Genomic DNA, 22,500 nt, shown 5'->3' with positions numbered 1-22,500 from the left:
TAGTCGCTGCTCCTCCAGGGGTGGGGTCAATGCTAATGTCCCTTTTGTGACATCACAAGTTGGGATTTTCTCAAATGGCTCGTTTCAGGAAGACAATTCCTGAAACCAAACACTAAGTCTTTACGATTTCATTCACGAATACTAAAGGTACATTTGCTAAATATGTCCCCTTTAAGAGTCACATTGAAACAGACCAGGGTGAAGATACACTTCCACCATCTGCTTTCCTAAACATTCCTTTAGGTAAGTTAAAGTTCACGATGACATTTTCATCAGTAAAGTTGCCACTTAAATTTCAAATGAGTAATGATGGATTTTAAAGGGCCGCTGGCGGTTTAAGACTTACCAGTATCTGAACTGTGAGGAGTCCCTCTCCAGCATCCCTGGCATCAATGGTGAACTCGACTGGCAGACTGGCTGGAACTCCAGATGCATTCAGGCCCGGACCGCTGGCTCTGACTTTGCTTGCATCATGAGCCGGTAATGTTTTGATCTTGAAAGGACTGATAGAAGACGGTTTCAGAGGCTACATCTGCACCATATGGATTGTAGTGTTTGGAAACCTCATTCATGCCACACAGACCTCTGAGGGACCTCCTGGTCAGCGTATCTCACACACACAGAGTATGGGCCATCGCTGGCCGGGGTGTAGTTCACAGTGTGAGTGCCGTCACCGTGGTCTGTGATGCTGACCGGCTCTGCGATGCCTGAGAATAAAACAAAAGGTAAAGATGAAAAACAACGACACAAGTCAGACAAAAGGGTTTAGTGTGAATGAGAACCGTGGAGGTACCGGAGTCTCCCAGGGCGGGACTAGTGCTCAGTTTTATGAGTTTAAGAACATTTGCAGACCAAGTTGAAGTAGAGAGGTGAAGATAAAAGGAGTGGTCCAAGATCTGTGGCACATATTCTTCTGATAAAGCCACTGAATCTTAAAAAACCTGCTGGGATTTTAGTGCAACGTGAAAAACTGAGAGTGATTTTCCTGTCTTACCGGCTGGTCCATAGAGAAGGACTTCCAGGGGGGCCACTCCAGCCTTGCTGCTGTCCACGGAGAAGGTTTGAGGAACATTAGCTCGAACTCCACTTCCCAGACCAGGACCCGAACACTTCACCTTACTGGGATCGACTAACTCTCGCACTGGGACACGAAACGGGCTTCCTGCAGGGAATCCAGACATAAACGCCTTGCCACAGTTCTTATTCATGTACACTTGTAGGTCAACGAAGGCAACGCCCCACCTGAGATCGGAAGACCTCCAAAGGTGATGTTGACATCATACTCTCCTGGAGTGAAGGGGATGTACTCCACACTGCAGCTGCCATCTTTGTTGTCCTTACATAGCATATTTGCCTCTGATGGACCCTCGATGGCCAGACCCAGTCCCCCTGTGCCAGCACCCCTTGACATGATTCCGAACAAAGTGGGAATCTGAGCCTCAGACATTCCGAAATCATGTGAATGCTACAATACTGATGCTACATATAAATGTATTGAAGTAACCTGGTCTCAACAGTGAAGCGGTTTGTTTTGTTCACCAGTCCTTCTTCTAGACCTGGACCAAAAGCTTGGACTCGACTGGGATCACAGCCATCTGTCACAGACACCCTGAAGGGACTCTTTGGGACTGGGACCCCATCAAAGAGCACTTCGATCAAATGCAAACCTGTGGCAAGAGACAGGATAGGAGTCGAGTTTATGACAAACAACAGATTCTTTTACAGCCAGATTTCTCTCAGATACACAGAACGGTTGCTACAACACCTAGCTTCCATCACAACACCTCACATCCTCCACACCACCTCTCATTATTCATATCTTGTCCCGTATAAATTATTAGTGTAGGAAAAGAATTAAATTCATTTCATAAACTACATACTGACTCTGTCTGAATTAATACGAAGTGTGTTTATGATCCCTGAAGAAGCAAAGAACCCTAAACTCTTCTGATTAAACATTCAAAGATCAATCAGGTTGATATTTCATATTTATATGAACTATCACATCTTCTTGGTCATAATTAATATGTATTAATTGCTACACATCACATGCTATTACTTAACTACCAGGACTTTTTTAGACAACTTTCTTTCTCAATGGCAGGTGAGGGTTTCCACATCACCAACCCCGGCCACCAGGCTGAGCCCAGACCTCCACACCAGCCACCAAGCTCCTCCACCAGTACCTCTCATTAGGCTGAGTTGGTCTGCTACAGCCATCTGAGCTGTTGCTTCTGCTGCTAGTCTCCTACGATAATTGTGGTGGAGATCTCCAAACAGGCACTGCCCTACAAGCTGGGAAAAGATTAAAGAACCCAGGCTCGACCCCTATCAACACCCCTCTACCTGTTGTAGCGTGAAGGAGTGGCTACAGATGTAACAAATGATCAATCAGATAATTCCATATAAATATGAAATATGGACCTGATTGATCTTTGAATGTTTAATCAGAAGATTATAGTTAATTTTACTTGTTCAGGGACCATAAACACACTTCCTATTAATTCAGACGGAGTCAGTTTATAGTTTATAAAAATGAATTTATTTCTATTTCCCTAAACTAATGATTGTACATGACAAGGTATGAATGAGATTATGGATATGAATGGATGAAGTGATTGAATGTGATGTGTGAAATGATGTAATGGAAGCTAGATGTTGTAACAAAACCTTTCTTTGCTTAAAGGAGATGTACAGTTGGATGTCATCTGCATAAAGATGGTAGGAGATTCCTTTAAAGGAGCTCAGGATGTGCTGAAGAGGAAGCAGATAGAGGAGGAAGAGCAGAGGCCCCAGCACAGAACCTTGTGGGACACCATGGGTAAGAGAGGTGGTGGAGGACCTAAACTTGGAGACGGCCACAGAAAAGGAGCGCTCAGAGAGATAAGAGGAGAACATTGAGCAGGAGGCACGTTTAACAGAATTTTAGTTTATGCAACATAAGTACAGATTATGGCAGCAGAACACATATTTATATCGTAGAGAAAAGCATCAGGGCACATTTGAAGCTTTAATTTAGTTGTTTTAAACCTTTACATCAGTAGGCGCCAAACCGGACTCAATATTAGTGTTCAGCGTGAATCGAGTGGTGGCCTGGGACAGTTTCAAAATTCCAGCCTGAATTTTTGTCTCAGTCCGGCCCTGCATGCAACACGACCCTTGTCTGGATCCAGTCTTTCTTAGTGAGGTAAACCAAGCTCAGGGCTTTAATTGTGACTCTTTTATGCCAGAAGTGGTGATGGTGGCAGACAAGTTAAGTGCCTGACATGTAACCATAGGGCTGCAGGTTCAAGCCCTGTCTGTTACAGTCGTGTCTTTGGGCCAGACACTGAACCTGCCTAGCCTGTTGGTGGTGGTCGAAGTGAAGGGTGGTGCATGTGCCCAACAGCTCCATCAGCCCTCCATCAGTGTGTCCCAGAGTAGCTGCTGCTACCATCCATCAGCTCTACTACGCGTGACTCGGGAGGGCGCGGCTTGGTCTCGCCACCTTTTCTCACAACATGGTTGTGTACATTTCCCCCTTACTCCCACTCTACTTTTCAGTCCCTGCTTCGTTGTGGTTCCTAGCACTCTGAGCTGGTCCACTGACTAGGGGGCGGAGTCACTGGTTGTTCGGGAGCTTTCTAGCTGCATTTCCTGTTTCAGAGTCCGACAACAAGCCATAAAACTGAGCAGATTGTTCAACATCACTTTTTCACTTTTGCGTTTGGCACATTATGACGTGCTGGCAGGAAAACCAATGACACTGGGGTGAGCTGTGTGTTTGTGGCTGAGAGGTGCAGATAGAAAAGCCCAACTGTAGCTTATCAGCACCAGTGTGTGAATGTGTATGGCTTTGGTGGATGACCGTGTTGTAAAGCACCTTCAGGCGCTTTAGAGCCTCAGAAGGAGCTGTGTAAAATGCACGCACACGCACACACACACACACACACACACGCACACACACACACACACACACACACACACACACACACACACACACACACACACACACACACACACACACACACACACACACACACACACACACACACACACACACACCACCCCACCCTCCGGCTACACTCTCAGAACCGAAACCAGCAGAAACATTTTGGGTTTTTACGTCAGGTTACTCCTCCTTGAACCGTCACCTTATCGTGGTGGAGGAGTTTGAGTGCCCTAATGATCCTAGGAGCTATGTTGCCTGGGGCACTTAGTGCCCCTGGTAGGGTCTCCCATGACAAATTGGTCTTAGGTGAAGGGTGAGACAAAGAACGGTTCGAAGGATCTTTCATGGCGGTGAAAACGAAGAGTCGGAGTACCCGGCCCGGAGGGTTACCGGGGTCCCACCCTGGAGCCAGGCCTGGGGTTGGGGCCCGTGAGCGAGCGCCTGGTGGCCGGGCTTTCGCCCATGGGGCCCGGCCGGGCCCAGCCCGAACCGGATACATGGGCTCGTCCAACTGTGGACCCACCACCCGCAGGAGGAACATGAAGGGTCCGGTGCAATGTGAATCGGGTGGCAGACCAAGGCGGGAGCCTTGGCGGTCCAATCCCCGGACAAGGAAACTAGTTTTTGGGACATGGAACGTCACCTCGCTGGCGGGGAAGGAGCCGGAGCTTGTGGCAGAGGTTGAGCGGTACCGGCTAGATATAGTCGGACTCACCTCGACACATTGCATTGGCTCTGGAACCCGAGACCTGGAGAGGGGTTGGACACTCTACTTTGCTGGAGTTGCTCCGGGTGAGAGGCGGAGGGCTGGGGTTGGCTTTTTGTTAGCCCCGAGACTCTCTGCCTGTGTGTTGGGGTTTACCCCGGGGGACAAGAGGGTAGCTTCCTTGCGCCTTCGGGTCGGGGAACGGGTCCTGACTGTTGTTTGTGCGTATGGGCCAAATATCAGTTCAGAGTACCCACCCTTTTTGGAGTCCCTGGGACGAGTGCTAGATAGTGCTCCATCAGGGGACTCCATTGTCCTGCTGGGGGACTTCAATGCTCACGTGGGCAATGACAGCTTGACCTGGAGGGGTGTGATTGGGAGGAACGGCCCACCTGATCAGAACTCGAGCGGTGTTTTGTTATTGGACTTCTGTGCAAGCCGCAGTTTGGCCATAACGAACACCATGTTCGAACATAAGGATGCCCACCGGTACACTTGGTACCAGGGCAGCCTAGGTCGCAGGTCGATGATAGATTTTGTAGTCGTATCATCTGACCTGCGACCGTATGTTTTGGACACCCGAGTGAAGAGAGGGGCGGAGCTGTCAACTGATCACCACCTGGTGGTGAGTTGGATCAGATGGCAAGGGAACATGCCGCGTAGACCTGGCAGACCCAAACGCATAGTGAGGGTCTGCTGGGAACGCCTGGCAGAAGAACCTGTCAAGACGGTCTTCAACTCCCACCTCCGGCAGAGCTTTGACCACGTCCCGAGAGCAGTGGGGGACATTGAGTCCGAGTGGGCCTTGTTCCACTCTGCGATTGTCGAGGCGGCTGTTGCTAGCTGTGGTCGTAAGGTGGCCGGTGCCAGTCGTGGTGGCAACCCCCGTACCCGCTGGTGGACACCAGAGGTTCGGGGAGCCGTCAGCTGAAGAAGGAGGCCTACAGGGCGTGGCTGGTCTGTGGGTCTCCGGAGGCAGCAGACAGGTACCGGATAGCCAAGCGGGGTGCAGCAGTGGCAGTTGCCGAGGCAAAATCTCGGGCGTGGGAGGAGTTTGGTGAGGCCATGGAGAAAGACTATCGATCGGCTCCAAAGAGGTTCTGGCAAACTGTCCGGCGCCTCAGGAGAGGAAGGCAGCAACTCGCTCACACTGTTTACAGTGGGGATGGGGAGCTGCTGACGTCAACTGAGGCTATAGTCGGACGGTGGAAGGAATACTTTGAGGAGCTCCTCAATCCCACCAATGCGCATTCCGAGGAGGAACTAGAGCTGGGAGGCCTGGGGATGGACTGTCCGATCTCGGGGGCAGAAGTTGCTGAGGTAGTCAAACAACTACACAGCGGCGGAGCCCCGGGGGCGGATGAGGTTCGTCCTGGGTATCTCAAGGCTATGGATGTTGTAGGGCTGTCATGGTTGACACGTCTCTACAACATTGCGTGGTCATCGGGGGCAGTTCCTAGGGAGTGGCAGACCGGGGTGGTGGTCCCCATCTTTAAGAAGGGTGACCTGAGGGTGTGTTCCAACTATAGGGGGATCACACTCCTCAGCCTCCCTGGAAAGGTCTACTCCAAGGTACTGGAGAGGAGGGTCCGATCGATAGTTGAATCTCAGATAGAGGAGGAGCAATGTGGTTTTCGTCCTGGCCGTGGAACTGTGGACCAGCTCTATACCCTTGCAAGGGTGATGGAGGGGGCATGGGAGTTTGCCCAACCAATCCACATGTGCTTTGTGGATTTGGAGAAGGCTTATGACCGTGTCCCCAGGGGCACCCTGTGGGGGACGCTCCAGGAGTATGGGGTGGGTGGCTTTCTGTTAAGGGCCATTCAGTCCCTTTACCAGAGGAGCGTGAGTTTGGTCCGCATAGCCGGTAGTAAGTCGGACCTGTTCCCAGTGAGGGTTGGACTCCGCCAGGGCTGCCCTTTGTCACCGGTTCTGTTCATCACATTTATGGACAGAATTTCTAGACGCAGCCGTGGTGTTGAGTGTGTCGAGTTTGGTGGCAGGAGAATCTCGTCTCTGCTTTTTGCGGATGATGTGGTCCTCCTAGCTTCATCCAGCTCTGACCTTCAGCTCTTGCTGGGTAGGTTCGCGGCCGAATGTGAAGCGGCTGGGATGAGGATCAGCACCTCCAAATCTGAGACCATGGTTCTCGACCGGAAAAGGGTGGCTTGCCACCTCCGGGTCGGGGGAGAGGTCCTACCTCAAGTGGAGGAGTTTAAGTATCTCGGGGTCTTGTTCACGAGTGAGGGTAGGAGGGATCGGGAGATCGACAGGCGGATTGGTTCGGCGTCTGCAGTGATGCGGACGCTGAGCCGATCTGTCGTGGGGAAGAGGGAGCTGAGCCAGAAAGCCAGGCTCTCGATTTACCGGTCGATCTACGTCCCAATCCTCACCTATGGTCATGAGCTTTGGGTAATGACCGAAAGAACGAGATCGCGGATACAAGCGGCCGAAATGAGTTTCCTCCGTAGGGTGGCCGGGCTCAGCCTTAGAGATAGGGTGAGGAGCTCGGACATTCGGGAGGGACTCGGAGTAGAACCGCTGCTCCTCCGGATCGAAAGGAGCCAGTTGAGGTGGTTTGGGCATCTGGTCAGGATGCCTCCTGGACGCCTCCCTGGGGAGGTGTTTCGGGCATGTCCTGCCGGCAGAAGGCCCCCGGGTCGACCCAGGACACGTTGGAGAAGTTACATCTCCAATCTGGTCCGGGAACGCCTTGGGGTCCTGCCGGAGGAGCTGGTGGACAAGGCCGGGGAGAGGACGGCCTGGAGCTCCCTAGTTGGGATGCTGCCCCCGCGACCCGGACCCGGATAAGCGGAGGAAGACGACGACGACGACGACGTCAGGTTAGTAAGATTTGTTTGACTTTTTATATTCACTCCAAACCATTTATAATGTTGTGATTTTTAAAGGACCATTGGGGTTTGAACCAACAACCATTCATTGGGTTTTGAACCAACAACCATTCATTGGGTTTGAACCAACAACCATTCATTGGGTTTTGAACCAACAACCATTCATTTGGTTTTGAACCAACAACCATTCATTGGGTTTGAACCAACAACCATTCATTGGGTTTTGAACCAACAACCATTCATTGGGTTTTGAACCAACAACCATTCATTGGGTTTTGAACCAACAACCATTCATTGGGTTTGAACCAACAACCATTCATTGGGGTTGAACCAACAACCATTCATTGGGGTTGAAACAACAACCATTCATTGGGTTTGAACCAACAACCATTCATTGGGGTTGAAACAACAACCATTCATTGGGTTTGAACCAACAACCATTCATTGGGTTTGAACCAACAACCATTCATTGGGGTTGAACCAACAACCATTCATTGGGTTTGAACCAACAACCATTCATTGGGTTTGAACCAACAACCATTCATTGGGTTTTGAACCAACAACCATTCATTGGGTTTGAACCAACAACCATTCATTGGGTTTGAACAAACAACCATTCATTGGGTTTTGAACCAACAACCATTCATTGGGTTTGAACCAACAACCATTCATTGGGTTTGAACCAACAACCATTCATTGGGTTTTGAACCAACAACCATTCATTGGGTTTTAAACCTTTCTGACCGAGATCCAGGATATCAGCATTCCAGTTCCGAGAGTACTTGTGTCCCATGATGCACTGGGCTCCAGCATGTGACATGTTACTATCTGCTTCTTCAGACTGACTACCGTTACTAAAACCCGAGGCTTGTCCAGGCTCTCCTGCCTCTGTTGTTACCCACCAAGGACAATCAAAGCCTGTCCTCTAATGCTGCAGAGGAAGACACAAGCAGATGCAGACCTTCGCTCCACCTAAAGGCTGTAGATGAATGCATCCAACACAGAACTGGGCCCCCCACCCACAGATACTCACCATCTTCAAAAGGTGTGTACTCCACCCTGTAGGTCCCGTCTCCCTTATCGGTGATGTAGGCATCTGTGTTGGAGCTTAATAGGTTGGAGATGTCCACTTTAAGGTGACTCCCTCCACTCTTGGTAAGAGAATGGGCATCAACAGTGAAATGAGTTGTGACTTCCCTCAGTACGCCTGCAGAGGCAAAACACACATGATACCAGAAGGTCCAGTACAAAAGCTAAGAGACCACGAGCTACAGCTTGAGAAGGCATTCACCTCTTGGTTCCACTCCTGGGCCATGAACCTTCACCCCGCTGGTATTAACGGCTGGAACCACCTGCAGGCGGGCAGGGAATTTGGGCACTGGGAGTCCTCCGTATTTGATGGTGATGGTGTACATGCCATGGCACTGGGGGATGTAGGTGATGGAGTAGGTACTGTTACCGTTGTTCTGAACATAAACGTCAGCTTTGGATCCAGAGTCTGAGAGGATTTCAACGGTGAGCTCGGCCTCGCCAGCTTTAGAGCAATCCACTGTCAACAATCCAGGCTCGCTGACCGTTCCCTGCTCCAGACCTGGTCCACTGGCCATCACTTTGCTGGGATCGAACAGCGGTTGGACCACAGCCTTGAAGGGTGACCCAGGGATGTGCTGGTCCGCAAAAAGGATGTTGATGGTGTACTCACCAGGCTCCGTGGGCAGGTAGGACACAGAACATGACCCGTCCCCGTTGTCCTGACATTCAATCTTGGCCTCACAGGGCCCCTCCACTGTCAGGCCCAGTCCACCAGTTCCAGCACCCTTTGTGTCAATAGCAAAGGGGGCTGGTTTACCCATCAGACCGCCTTGAAGACCAGGACCGTAGGCTCGCACCTGAGGGTGAACCAGTCGAGACTCAGAGAGGACGTCTCAGAAACAGAAGATGAGCCAAGAAATTACACGGACTCACCTTTGAAGGGTCGGGGGGCATGATGGCCTCCATAGTGAAGGGACCTCCAGGGATGGGGTTTCCATCACAGGTGACTTCCACTTGGTACAGTCCTTCCTCAGGAGGGATGTATTTCACTTTCTGAACCTCACCGGCTGTTACTGACTCAAGCTTGCAGGGGATTAAATGATGTGATGGAGATGTGATCTTGACATCCAGTTTCCCCTGACCTCCAGCCCCTTGAGTGTTGACGGAGAATTCCTGATCCTTCCCAACGTCCACCTCTTTGGATTGAAGACAAGCGGCAGACTTGTGTGACTATTGAGACTTTTTCTTAACAGCACAGCTAAATTTTATTAGGGCTAGGCTTCATATCCCCCCCCCCCCCCCCCCCCCCCCCCCCCCGAGCCTGACTGTGCTCTACACACTTACTGTTGTTTAGTCCATGAACTTTGACCTTGTTCAGGTCCAGTGGGGGGGCTACAGAGATGCTGAATGGACTTTTAGGGATGGGGTCTCCTCCGTGGCAGACAGTGATGGACATGTTCCCCTGCGAGACACACAGGTAGCTATCAACCGGGATTATGACGTTCCTTCCTGCTGCAGCTCTTGGAGTCGCTGCCGTACCTGCTGCAGGGCGGTGTACCGCACGGTGTACGAATAGTCGTGGTTGTCGATGACCTCAAAGTCTCGAACAGCCTCACCATCAGTGGCTCCGATGAAACCAACCTCCGGTTTGGCTTTTCCTGCTCCTTTCGTGTAGATGTTGAAGTGACTCGGTTTTCCAACCTCCACACCTGCTCATCTCAGAACCAAGAGCACGTCAGGTCAAGCTTCACAGATGATCCATGTGGTGTTAAAACTCATGCATGGTTAACACGAGAACATGGAACAATGTGCTACCACTAGTTCATCTTTGGTGTGTGTGTGTGTGTGTGTGTGTGTGTGTGTCCTTCTCAGCAGCACTGCAGGTGCTCTCCATGTCCAACAGGTGTGTAAGCCAGGTCCTTGGTCAGCACATTTTCTGCTACGTTTTCTTTCATAAATCCAAAAGTTAGCGTGGAAAGTTGCTTACGCAGTTGTCCGACCCCGTTTTGTGCGTAAGCTAGCTTGATGAGTGAGGGCCCTGGCCTGGACAGCTTTAAAAACATGTATCTGTGGTTGTTTCACACAGAATCACCTGTCCTGTTGAGCCCAGGTCCCTCTGCTCTGACTCTAGCTGCATCATGGGAAGGATCCACTTTTATTCTGAAGGGGCTGATGGGGATTTCCTGTATTCAGCATTGAAGATGAGATTTTTCAGCGTTTTACCTTCAGGAGCATGTATCAAAGATGCTTTACCTGCTGGAGCTCTCACCTGATCAGCAAACAGCACCATGATGGTATACTGGCCTGCACCTGGAGGCGTGTACTTCACCGTGAACGTGTCGTTGTCGTTCTTGATGATGTCAAAGTCAATGTCAGCCTCTGCTGGTCCCACCACACCCGGAGCACACTTGATCCCGATGCTGACATCACCTGGAAGAAACCGGGAGGACCTGAGGTGTAAAGATGCTTGCGTGTGCATCTCGACTAGTGGGTGGTTCTAAAGATGTGACGTCCAGAAAGGATTTTTTAACGCTAAAATCCTTCAGATTGAACGAGATTTAACACCTAAATGTTTCTTCCACACACCACGAGTCAAGGAGGTGATTCCCGGTGTTCCTCCGTGTTCCCGTGGAAGACAACCTAAAGAGTTTGGACCTGGTCTGTCTCACCTTGTCCCGCCTCGCTGCAGTCCACAGTGAAGTACGTCGGCTCGTTGGCTTTCAGTCCCGTCATCTCCACTCCTGGACCGTAAACTCTCACGCTCTCTGGATGGCTGCCCTCTCCAATCATCACCTAAACATCAGAGTCCAGTCATACGAAGCACATCCAGCTGGACAGCAGACTCAACCTTTTTAATGAAGAGAACGCTGATCTTTCTGGATTTCACCCTCTGGTCTACAACCCGTCTGAGAAGCTACCATCCAGAAGCAGGACCGACCCTACAGGCTGGAGGAGAGCGGTTCGGGGTTAGCTGCAGGCGTTCATACCCTGAACGGGCTGTTGGGTACGGTGACTTCTTCCCAGGTGATGATGATGGTGTGCTTGATGGGCTTGGTGGGAATGTAAACACAGAGGTAGGTGCAGTCCCCGTTGTCTGTAATCTGAATGTCGACCGGAAAGCCATCTGCGTCCTGCAGGAACAGATTTCACAGCCTGAGCCAGGAGGAGAGGATGACGATGGTGTTGGTGTTAGAGTCCAGAACCTGGCACTTCTGACCTGAGCATAGACCTTCAGCTCTCCTCTGCCAGCTTCATTGGTGTCGATGGTGAAGTCAGCTGGTTTGTGGATGATGCAGCCCAGAGGCTCCAGACCGGGACCGTAACACCTGACCTGAGGAGCAGAAAGCACTCGTTGGATCAGGTTTCACATTAAACACCTGAGGAGTTGGTAGATCCAGCTTCGCTCTGCACCGACCTTCTCAGGAAACACGTTGTTGGCAGCAGGAAGGATGTGAGCCATGAAAGGGCTGTCCTTGATGTCCTCATCATCACATATGACATGGACGGCATAGTCGCCGGCTTCAGTTGGCCAATAGTGGACGTTACACGATCCGTCGCCTTCATCGTCGCACTCGATCTTCGCCTGAGAGGGGCCTTCGATGGAGAAACCTGCACACCAACGTCGGTCAGTCAACACAAGAAGGAGTGAAGTTCTGCAGCGGTCTCTAGTGTAGATGAAGGCCTCGCTCCAGATGAGCTACTGGTGTTTCCTCCCCCGCTCTGAGGTCGGCTGATAGGACGCTCCTGGAAGTCTGGAGGACGAGACGTGAGCTCAGAGGAGACGGGGCTGCTCTGTAGCGGTCCCTGGGCTCTGGGATGCTGCCTTTCTACCAGAAGCTGATGCAGGAGATAGGTGTAGGAGACTATTTTCTATCAGAAGCTGATGCAGGAGATAGGTGTAGGAGACTATTTTCTACCAGAAGCTACTGCAGGAGATAGGTGTAGGAGACTATTTTCTACCAGAAGCTGATGCAGGAGATAGGTGTAGGAGACTATTATCTACCAGAAGCTACAGCAGGAGATAGGTGTAGGAGACTATTTTCTATCAGAAGCTGATGCAGGAGATAGGTGTAGGAGACTATTATCTATCAGAAGTTACTGCAGGAGATAGGTGTAGGAGACTATTATCTATCAGAAGCTACTGCAGGAGATAGGTGTAGGAGACTATTTTCTACCAGAAGCTACTGCAGGTGATAGGTGTAGGAGACTATTATCTATCAGAAGCTGATGCAGGAGATAGGTGTAGGAGACTATTATCTATCAGAAGCTGATGCAGGAGATAGGTGTAGGAGACTATTATCTATCAGAAGTTACTGCAGGAGATAGGTGTAGGAGACTATTTTCTACCAGAAGCTACTGCAGGTGATAGGTGTAGGAGACTATTATCTATCAGAAGCTGATGCAGGAGATAGGTGTAGGAGACTGTTTTCTACCAGAAGCTACTGCAGGAGATAGGTGTAGGAGACTATTTTCTACCAGAAGCGACAGCAGGAGATAGGTGTAGGAGACTATTATCTATCAGAAGCTGATGCAGGAGATAGGTGTAGGAGACCATTTTCTACCAGAAGCTACTGCAGGAGATAGGTGTAGGAGACTGTTTTCTACCAGAAGCTACTGCAGGTGATAGGTGTAGGAGACTATTATCTATCAGAAGCTACTGCAGGAGATAGGTTTAGGAGACTATTATCTACCAGAAGCTACAGCAGGAGATAGGTGTAGGAGACTGTTATCTATCAGAAGTTACTGCAGGAGATAGGTGTAGGAGACTGTTATCTATCAGAAGTTACAGCAGGAGATAGGTGTAGGAGACTGTTATCTATCAGAAGTTACTGCAGGAGATAGGTGTAGGAGACTGTTATCTATCAGAAGTTACTGCAGGAGATAGGTGTAGGAGACTATTTTCTATCAGAAGCTGATGCAGGAGATAGGTGTAGGAGACTATTATCTATCAGAAGCTACTGCAGGAGATAGGTGTAGGAGACTATTTTCTACCAGAAGCTACTGCAGGAGATAGGTGTAGGAGACTATTTTCTACCAGAAGCTACTGCAGGAGATAGGTGTAGGAGACTATTATCTATCAGAAGCTGATACAGGAGATAGGTGTAGGAGACTATTTTCTACCAGAAGCTACTGCAGGAGATAGGTGTAGGAGACTATTTTCTACCAGAAGCTACTGCAGAAGATAGGTGTAGGAGACTATTTTCTACCAGAAGCTGATGCAGGAGATAGGTGTAGGAGACTATTATCTACCAGAAGCTACAGCAGGAGATAGGTGTAGGAGACTGTTTTCTACCAGAAGCTACTGCAGGAGATAGGTGTAGGAGACTATTTTCTACCAGAAGCTACTGCAGGTGATAGGTGTAGGAGACTATTATCTATCAGAAGCTACTGCAGGAGATAGGTGTAGGAGACTATTTTCTACCAGAAGCTACTGCAGGAGATAGGTGTAGGAGACTGTTTTCTACCAGAAGCTACTGCAGGAGGTAGGTGTAGGAGACTGTTATCTATCAGAAGCTGATGCAGGATAGGTGTAGGAGACTATTTTCTACCAGAAGCTACTGCAGGAGATAGGTGTAGGAGACTGTTTTCTACCAGAAGCTACTGCAGGAGATAGGTGTAGGAAACTATTTTCTACCAGAAGCTACTGCAGGAGATAGGTGTAGGAGACTGTTTTCTACCAGAAGCTACTGCAGGAGATAGGTGTAGGAGACTATTTTCTACCAGAAGCTACTGCAGGAGATAGGTGTAGGAGACTATTATCTATCAGAAGCTGATGCAGGATAGGTGTAGGAGACTATTTTCTACCAGAAGCTACTGCAGGAGATAGGTGTAGGAGACTATTTTCTACCAGAAGCTACTGCAGGAGATAGGTGTAGGAGACTATTATCTACCAGAAGCTACTGCAGGAGGTAGGTGTAGGAGACTATTTTCTACCAGAAGCTACTGCAGGAGGTAGGTGTAGGAGACTATTTTCTACCAGAAGCTACTGCAGGAGATAGGTGTAGGAGACTATTTTCTACCAGAAGCTGATGCAGGAGATAGGTGTAGGAGACTATTATCTACCAGAAGCTACAGCAGGAGATAGGTGTAGGAGACTATTTTCTATCAGAAGCTGATGCAGGAGATAGGTGTAGGAGACTATTTTCTACCAGAAGCTACTGCAGGAGATAGGTGTAGGAGGCTATTATCTATCAGAAGCTACAGCAGGAGACAGGTGTAGGAGACTATTATCTATCAGAAGCTGATGCAGGAGATAGGTGTAGGAGACTATTTTCTACCAGAAGCTACTGCAGGAGATAGGTGTAGGAGACTGTTTTCTACCAGAAGCTACTGCAGGAGATAGGTGTAGGAGACTATTTTCTACCAGAAGCTACTGCAGGAGATAGGTGTAGGAGACTATTTTCTACCAGAAGCTACTGCAGGAGATAGGTGTAGGAGACTATTTTCTACCAGAAGCTACTGCAGGAGATAGGTGTAGGAGACTGTTTTCTACCAGAAGCGACTGCAGGAGATAGGTGTAGGAGACTGTTTTCTACCAGAAGCGACTGCAGGAGATAGGTGTAGGAGACTGTTTTCAACCAGAAGCGACTGCAGGAGATAGGTGTAGGAGACTGTTTTCTACCAGAAGCGACTGCAGGAGATAGGTGTAGGAGACTGTTTTCTACCAGAAGCGACTGCAGGAGATAGGTGTAGGAGACTATTTTCTACCAGAAGCGACTGCAGGAGATAGGTGTAGGAGACTATTTTCTACCAGAAGCTACTGCAGGAGATAGGTGTAGGAGACTATTTTCTACCAGAAGCTACTGCAGGAGATAGGTGTAGGAGACTATTTTCTACCAGAAGCTACTGCAGGAGATAGGTGTAGGAGACTGTTTTCTACCAGAAGCTACTGCAGGAGATAGGTGTAGGAGACTATTTTCTACCAGAAACTACTGCAGGAGATAGGTGTAGGAGACTATTTTTGTGTTCAGCCAGCATGAGGCACTCAGAGTGACCTGTTAGAATTAGAGATAATCACTAAACATGGTTCCTCTGTGAACCTGGTCTTCAACGCAAACCGAGTAGAAGACAAGTGACCATTGAAGGAGGAGCAGATGGTTTATGGTTCTGCTGGTTCTGGTGTGGTGAATACTGGTATAAACTGGTGAATACTGGTATAAACAGGTGAATACAGGTGTAAACAGGTGAATACAGGTATAAACAGGTGAATACAGGTATAAACAGGTGAATACTGGTATAAACAGGTGAATACAGGTGTAAACAGGTGAATACAGGTGTAAACAGGTGAATACAGGTGTAAACAGGTGAATACAGGTGTAAACAGGTGAATACAGGTGTAAACAGGTGAATACAGGTGCAAACAGGTAACACACTCATCATCAAAGAGCAGGACTGAGGGCTTACATACCTAGAGTTCCCACTTCTGTTCCAATGGCCTCCACCACAAAGTCACCACTCTTCCCAACCATTCCAGTCTCCAGACCTGGACCCCAGGCCCTTACCTTCTGAGGCCCCGCCTCCTCACCTACGTACACCTCAAAGGGGCTGAAACAGAAAATGTCTCATAGCTGAACAGGTAACATGTTCACAAACACACAAAAGAGACTGTTTGGGGGAACATCAGGGATCCGTCCTCAGCCCGCTACAGTTCACTTTTATCAGGACATCATCTGAGCACTACATACAAATGTGTAACGTTAGAGGGCTGCAGTCCTCTCACCTGCGCGAGATGCCGTGTCCTCCCCATGTCACAGTTACCAGGTATGTTCCCACCATTACTGGGTAATAATTACATTCATAAGCTCCATTTTCCATCTCAAGCACCTTCACTGGTTCCTCCAGACCTTCTGGAAACAGAGAAACTCAATGAGAAGCAAGCACTGACCCTGACATGGGAGCCCTACATAACCAGTAAGGATCACTCATGTAAACGACTGAAGCTTCGGGATTTGGTCAGCTCACCGGGTAGTTTAGTTAATGTTTGGCAAGAGGACTAGTGGACATTCGCTGAAAGGACCTGAAACATTCCCAGATTTCTCACTAGAATAAAGACGTCATGGTGCTCCACTGTGGAATCACTAATGAGAGGATCAACGTCACTGAATGTGTTAAATGTGTGTGAAACGTGTCGTGAGGGAGCATGGAAATAATACTAGAGTAGGGTTGTTTTCTGTGACTGGTCTGGGTTTTGTTATATGTGAGGAGACTATAGATGGGGGGGGGGGGGGGGGCTGCAGCAGCGGCTGTGCTCAGGAACCACCTGGTGGTCCAACCCCTGAAAGCTGAGGCATCGGGTCTGCCCTGACGGGTAATCGAACCCCGACCTCCCAGTCCCAGGTGGACTGTCCCGGCAGACAAGACAGGACGTTTCTTCTCTCTGCACCTTTCATCCAAACAAGAATGTTGTTTATGTTTACCTTACGTTGTTTTTTTGTTGAGTAAATAAAATAAAGAAATAAACAAAAACACGACTTTAGTAAAAGTAAAAGTACAATGCAGTAACACTACTAAAAGCAAGCTTTGCTAAAAGTTACTCAAGTAAATGTAACTAGTTACTTTCCAGTCCTGGTTTCGTCTGTGACTTGAATGAAAGTGACGCTGCTGGACTGTCTGCGGGTTTGTTTCCAGGACTGACTCCAGACGGGGTTGGGGTGTGTGTGGGTGTGTGTGGGTGTGTGTGGGTGTGTGTGGGTGTGTCGTGCTGCTGGTACAACAAACCGCACGTACTCGGCCCCTTCACGCTGACGCTCAGCTCCCCGCTGCCGGCTCCTCTCGTGTAAACTTTGAAATCTGCCACTTCCTTCACCCTCAGGCCCTTCTGCTGCAGACCTCGGCCCAAAGCTCGGCAGGCGTTCGGGTTACAGGCTGTCAGAACCAGAGGGAGACAAACGTTGGTCTTTTAGCTCCAGGAACTCAAACCATGACATGTTTCAGATTCGTCGCTTTGTGACGGGAGGAAAGACGAAAGCCACAAACGCAGAGCTGCAGGAGGTGCTGTTAGTCAGCGGGTCAGTGCTGGCTGAGAGACAGAGCTCACATCTGCAGCCTCAGAAACATCAACTCTGTTCTTTAAAAGGTCAGAAATGTTAGAAAATCAGATTTTAGAGCAAAGAAAAATATGCTTCAGACTACATGTTAGCTGCAGAAGGAGGAGTTACTGGTGAGGAGGAAATCAGCTGAACAACACAGGAAGTCAGGTGCTTTCACCGTTGATGATCACAGTAAACACAAACAGCGTTGGTCACAGGGCCCCTCCAGAGCTGGAGGTGAGGCATGTTGGCGGGGCTTTCAGCCATGGCTCCACCTTCTCATGGGCTCACCATTTGTGGGCGGGGCCAAAGGGGCCAGGTGCATTGTGAGGTGGGTGGTAGCCGAAGGTGGGGGGCCTTGGCTGGCTCTTGGAACATGGGTTGTCCATAACGAACACCATGTTCAGACATCAAGGTGTCATGTGTGCTCTTGGCGCCAGGATCCTACAGGCTGCAGCTCGATGAGCGACTTTGTCATCATCTCATCTGATCTGCAGCCGCATGTCTTGGACACTCGGGTGAAGAGAGGGGCGGAGCTATTAACTGGTGAGTTGGCTCTGATGGTGGAGGAGGACGCCGGTCAGACCTGGCAGGCCCAAACAGATTGTGAGTCTGCTGGGAACGTCTGGCGGAGTCTCCCGTCAGAAGAAGCTTCCATTCCCAGCTCCAACATCGAGTCCGACTTCATGTTCTGTGCCTCCGCTGTCGAGGCAGCCAACCGGAGCAGTGGCTGCAGGGATACTGGAGCCTGTTAGGAATGCTGTCAAGCTGAAGAAACTCCTGTTGGGTCTGTTTGGCCTGTGAGGCTCCGGAGACAGCTGATGGGTACCGGCAGTCCAAGGCAGCTCAGGTGGTCACAGAGGCAAGAACCCGGGCGTGGTCGGAGTTCTGTGAGACCATGGAGCAGGACTTCTGTTCAGCTTTGAGGAGATTCTGGCCCACCATTTGCATCTCAGGAGGGGAAAGCAGCGCGCCACCAACACTGTTGATAGTGCTGACCTCTACTCGGGACGCTGTGGATCGGTGAGCGGAGTACTTTAGACTGGTCTGGTGGCATTTCAGGTCGATAATTACCATTTTTTATATATCAGAATTGGCCGATATAACTTCTTAGTGAAGCCAATTTAAAGTCCGGCACATCCGCGGGCAGCCTGGTGCTACTGCAAAATGCACTTTAACGGGATGTCAACATACAAAACGAGGATTTTGGTTGGAATATCCTTTCAAATGTATACTTACCTTCCTGAGCAACATCTGCAGAATAAACAACAATTTCTTATAATTTGCCAGTTTTGAACATGAAACACTGTCCGATGAACTTCAGTTAGATGTCTGATTTGAACTCCAAGCAGTGCTCAAGATTAAGATTTTACAGTTGGTCAAACTCAAAAACTGAGTCAGTTCCAGAAGTTTTGTCAATCAGCTGATGTCATCAGTGACAATTTAGCATGAAAAACGTGGAAAACGTCTAGATGTCGACCGTGAAGACCGGCAGCACTAATCAGCCATCAGCTGGCCAGGAACTTTACCCATCGGCATCAGCATCTGCTGTTAAACCTGCTTCGGTCAACCTCTACTTTGAAGTCCACCTCCAGATGAGTATGAAGACTTTGGATCAGGCTCTCCAATCTCTGGTCCAGAGGTCACTCAGGTGGTCATAAAGCAGGGACCTGGGGAGGGATGAGATTTGGGGGCCACAAAGAGGGGGCCCACGAGCCACCTACTGAGGACCACTGCTCTAGGCTGTAGTTGTATACATATTTTTGTATACACAAATGATGGATGGATGGATGGATGGATGGATGGATGGATGGATGGATGGGGGTGGGGGGTGGATGATGGATGGATGGATGGAGGTGGGGGGTGGATGGATGGATAATGGATGGATGGATGGATGGATGGATGGGGTGGGGGGTGGATGGATGGATGGATGGATGGGGGTGGGGGTGGATGGATGGATGGATGGGTTTGGATGGATAGATGGTACCATCCATCCAACCATGTCTGCAGAGACAGAAGGAACAGCTGAGGACCAAGCGGTGCTGGCACATGCTGCTAAGCTGTGAAGACATCTCCACATGGTTTCAACAGGACTGGATTTGAGCAGACAGATCCTGCCTAACCCCTCCCTCCCCCTTTCGCGGGTCTGTACTAACTTGGTCGCCTGGGTTTTGGAGGTGTTGGTGGGGGGGCTCTCCTTGTCTTGTCTGATGGCGGGGTGGGTATGGACTGAGGTACTACCTGCACTGGAGAGCCAGGAGAAGGAGTGCTCTGTGAAACTGAAGGAACAACAGTGATGGCACATTAGGCAGAATGAGGAAAGAGACCTCCAGCCCAGCAGGGGGCAGCACCACCTAAGGTGGAACAAACCCGTAGGAAAGGTCATGGTAAACTGCTTGTACTTGATAAAGCACCATCTAGGGTTCTACAACCACCCAAGGCACTTTACAACACAACTAGTCATTCACCCAGTCACACACACACATTCATACACTGATGACGAAGAGCTCTATTGCTGCAACACCTGCCCTGAGACGCACTACCAGATGCCACTGGTCTCACCCCCTGAGGATTAAGTGGCTTGCCCAAGGACACAAGCACTGTAACAAACGGGCTCGAGTTAAGGGGTGGGCACTCAACTCCTCTGCCACCATCGCCCAGGTCCGTCTCACAGAGACCGCACGGATTCAACACAGTTAGGTGGAAGAAGAGACCTACATCTACAGACAGAATCAGTCCTGTTCTGATTCGGAAAAGCAGAAGGTCCAGAAGTGTCTGATGAAACCTTGAAGTCCTGGGCCCTCATTTGTGTGGTATTTACCAGTCAGTACTTGTGCGTGAACATGTTCCTACACCTGAGAACATCTGACCGCGTGTAGGAGCAGCATCTAGTAGTAGAAGGGGGAACAGCAGGACTGAAGTCTCAGTCATCCAATTAGATTTACCCAGTAAGTAGTTACAGCCAGGTCCATAAATATTGGGACAATGCTAACGTGTTTGGCTCTACACACCACAACGGATATCAAATGAAATGAACAAGATGTGCTTTAACTGCAGACTGTCAGCTTTTATTTGAGGGTATTTACATCCAAATCAGGTGAACGGTGTAGGAATTACAACAGTTTCATATGTGCCTCCCACTTGTTAAGGGACCAACAGTAATGGGACAGAATCAGAACCATAAATCAAACTTATACGTTTCAATACTTGGTTGCAAATCCTTTGCAGTCAATTACAGCCTGAAGTCTGGAACACGTAGACATCACCAGACGTTGGGTTTCATCCCTGGTGATGCTCTGCCAGGCCTCTACTGCAACTGTCTTCAGTTCCTGCTTGTTCCTGGAGCAGTTTCCCTTCAGTTTTGTCTTCAGCAAGTGAAATGCATGCTCAGTGGGATTCAGGTCAGGTTACTGACTTGGCCATTGCAAAACAGTCCACTTCTTTCCCTTCAAAAACTCTCTGGTTGCTTTTGCTGTATGCTGTATGAGTGATCACTGAGCCAAGGCTGTGTTCCATCTTACTTTAAAAATGCAGTAGTGACTCCTCTCTTAAAGAAACCCAACCTTGACGCCAGCTCCACCAGTAACTTTAGGCCCATTTCTAAGCTACCTTTCATCAGCAAAGTACTTGAGAAGGTTGTTGAAACCCAACTCAGATCCTGGTTTTCTAAGTCAAAGATCTCTGACCCCTTCCAATCTGGCTTTCTGAAGCAGCACTCAACTGAGACTGCTCTAGTAAGGGTGCATAATGACCTCCTGATGGCTGCTGATGCAGGGAAATGCTCTGTCATGGTCCTGCTCAACCTCAGTGCAGCTTTTGACACTGTAGACCACAACGTTCTACTAAACAGGTTAAAGGCCCTGGCTGGGATTTCAGGTTCTGCTCTAGACTGGCTCTCTTCCTATCTCACTAACAGAACATTCACAGTGAAGTCGGAAACCTTCTCTTCAGACACTGCCTCTCTAACATGCGGGGTTCCACAAGGTTCAGTTCTAGGGCCTCTACTATTCACATTCTATATTCTTCCCCTAGCTGGCATCATTCAGTCTTTCCCAGACATCTCCGACCACATCTATGCTGACGATATACAGCTCTATATGTCCTTTATGCCACACCAGTTGGACAGGCTGGCCACACTTGTACTCTGCCTGACCCAGATCAGTAACTGGCTGTCCAGCAACTTTCTTGTCCACAATGATAACAAGACAGAGACCCTGATCGCTGCACCCCCGGAACTTCAGCCAAAAATCGAGCAAGAAATTGCCTCTTTTTGCCCATCAGCCAAGGCCAACATTAGAAACCTGGGAGTTATTTTTGATCCAGCTTTAAGTTTAGACTCACACGTAAAAACCATCTCCCGCTCTTGTTTCTTCCAACTGAGAAACATTTCAAAAGTCCGTAAACTGGTTTCTACTGCAGATCTGGAAAAAATCATCCATGCCTTTGTGTCATCACGCTTAGACTACTGTAACACTCTTTTTACTGGTCTCAGCAAAAGCTCCCTCTCACGCCTTCAAGCCATCCAAAATGCAGCAGCCAGACTCCTAACCAAATCCAGCAGACGAGCTCACATCACTCCAGGTTTACAGTCCCTCCACTGGCTCCCGGTAGAATATAGAATTCAGTTTAAAGCTTTACCCCCAAATTCCACTACCTCCGCTCCGCTCCGCTCCGGTCCGCCCCCGCCTTCCGCAGCCGCTCGCTTCCGAGCTCAATTTTTACTGGTACCCGCTCTACAACGGCTCCGCTCCGGTGCGGAGACCTGAGGGGGGCAAACAAGCATGCGCGGGATTTTCGAGATCTTGCGATACAGTCCGAGCAATAAACGCGGAAGTTAGATCCAAACACCCGTTGTGTGGGAGAAGCATCCAAATGAACTGTTTAATCTGCCCATCATTGTGTTGAGAGATCAGCAGTGTTTGGATCAACAAAGTGTGACTACTTTGATAG

At 49.4% G+C, this 22,500-nt stretch overlaps 1 protein-coding gene across 10 annotated transcripts in view; it reads right to left on the bottom strand.

Moving 5' to 3' along the window:
* LOC107387851 (filamin-C) overlaps positions 1–22,500 on the bottom strand; it is a 99,149-nt gene that overhangs the window by 55,808 nt on the left and 20,841 nt on the right. For 5 of the 10 annotated variants that reach the window (XM_054739942.2, XM_054739945.2, XM_070555219.1 and 2 more), the window contains exons 9-28: positions 19,707–19,829; positions 17,249–17,386; positions 16,242–16,368; positions 15,930–16,066; positions 11,937–12,130; positions 11,739–11,852; positions 11,509–11,652; positions 11,191–11,314; positions 10,791–10,951; positions 10,614–10,704; positions 10,061–10,230; positions 9,866–9,983; positions 9,455–9,717; positions 8,781–9,378; positions 8,523–8,696; positions 1,505–1,667; positions 1,243–1,403; positions 995–1,162; positions 584–707; positions 347–503 (exon numbers count right to left, since the gene is read on the bottom strand). In XM_054739942.2, coding sequence (XP_054595917.2) covers positions 347–503; positions 584–707; positions 995–1,162; positions 1,243–1,403; positions 1,505–1,667; positions 8,523–8,696; positions 8,781–9,378; positions 9,455–9,717; positions 9,866–9,983; positions 10,061–10,230; positions 10,614–10,704; positions 10,791–10,951; positions 11,191–11,314; positions 11,509–11,652; positions 11,739–11,852; positions 11,937–12,130; positions 15,930–16,066; positions 16,242–16,368; positions 17,249–17,386; positions 19,707–19,829 — 3,449 coding nt within the window. The remainder of the gene's footprint in view (positions 1–346; positions 504–583; positions 708–994; positions 1,163–1,242; positions 1,404–1,504; positions 1,668–8,522; positions 8,697–8,780; positions 9,379–9,454; positions 9,718–9,865; positions 9,984–10,060; positions 10,231–10,613; positions 10,705–10,790; positions 10,952–11,190; positions 11,315–11,508; positions 11,653–11,738; positions 11,853–11,936; positions 12,131–15,929; positions 16,067–16,241; positions 16,369–17,248; positions 17,387–19,706; positions 19,830–22,500) is intronic. The other 5 variants (XM_054739947.2, XM_015963104.3, XM_054739949.2 and 2 more) reach the window with 3 other exon arrangements.

This window comes from Nothobranchius furzeri, chromosome 1 (assembly GCF_043380555.1).
Source record: "Nothobranchius furzeri strain GRZ-AD chromosome 1, NfurGRZ-RIMD1, whole genome shotgun sequence".
NCBI lineage: Eukaryota > Metazoa > Chordata > Actinopteri > Cyprinodontiformes > Nothobranchiidae > Nothobranchius > Nothobranchius furzeri.
This window is presented reverse-complemented; position numbering and strand designations above follow the sequence as displayed.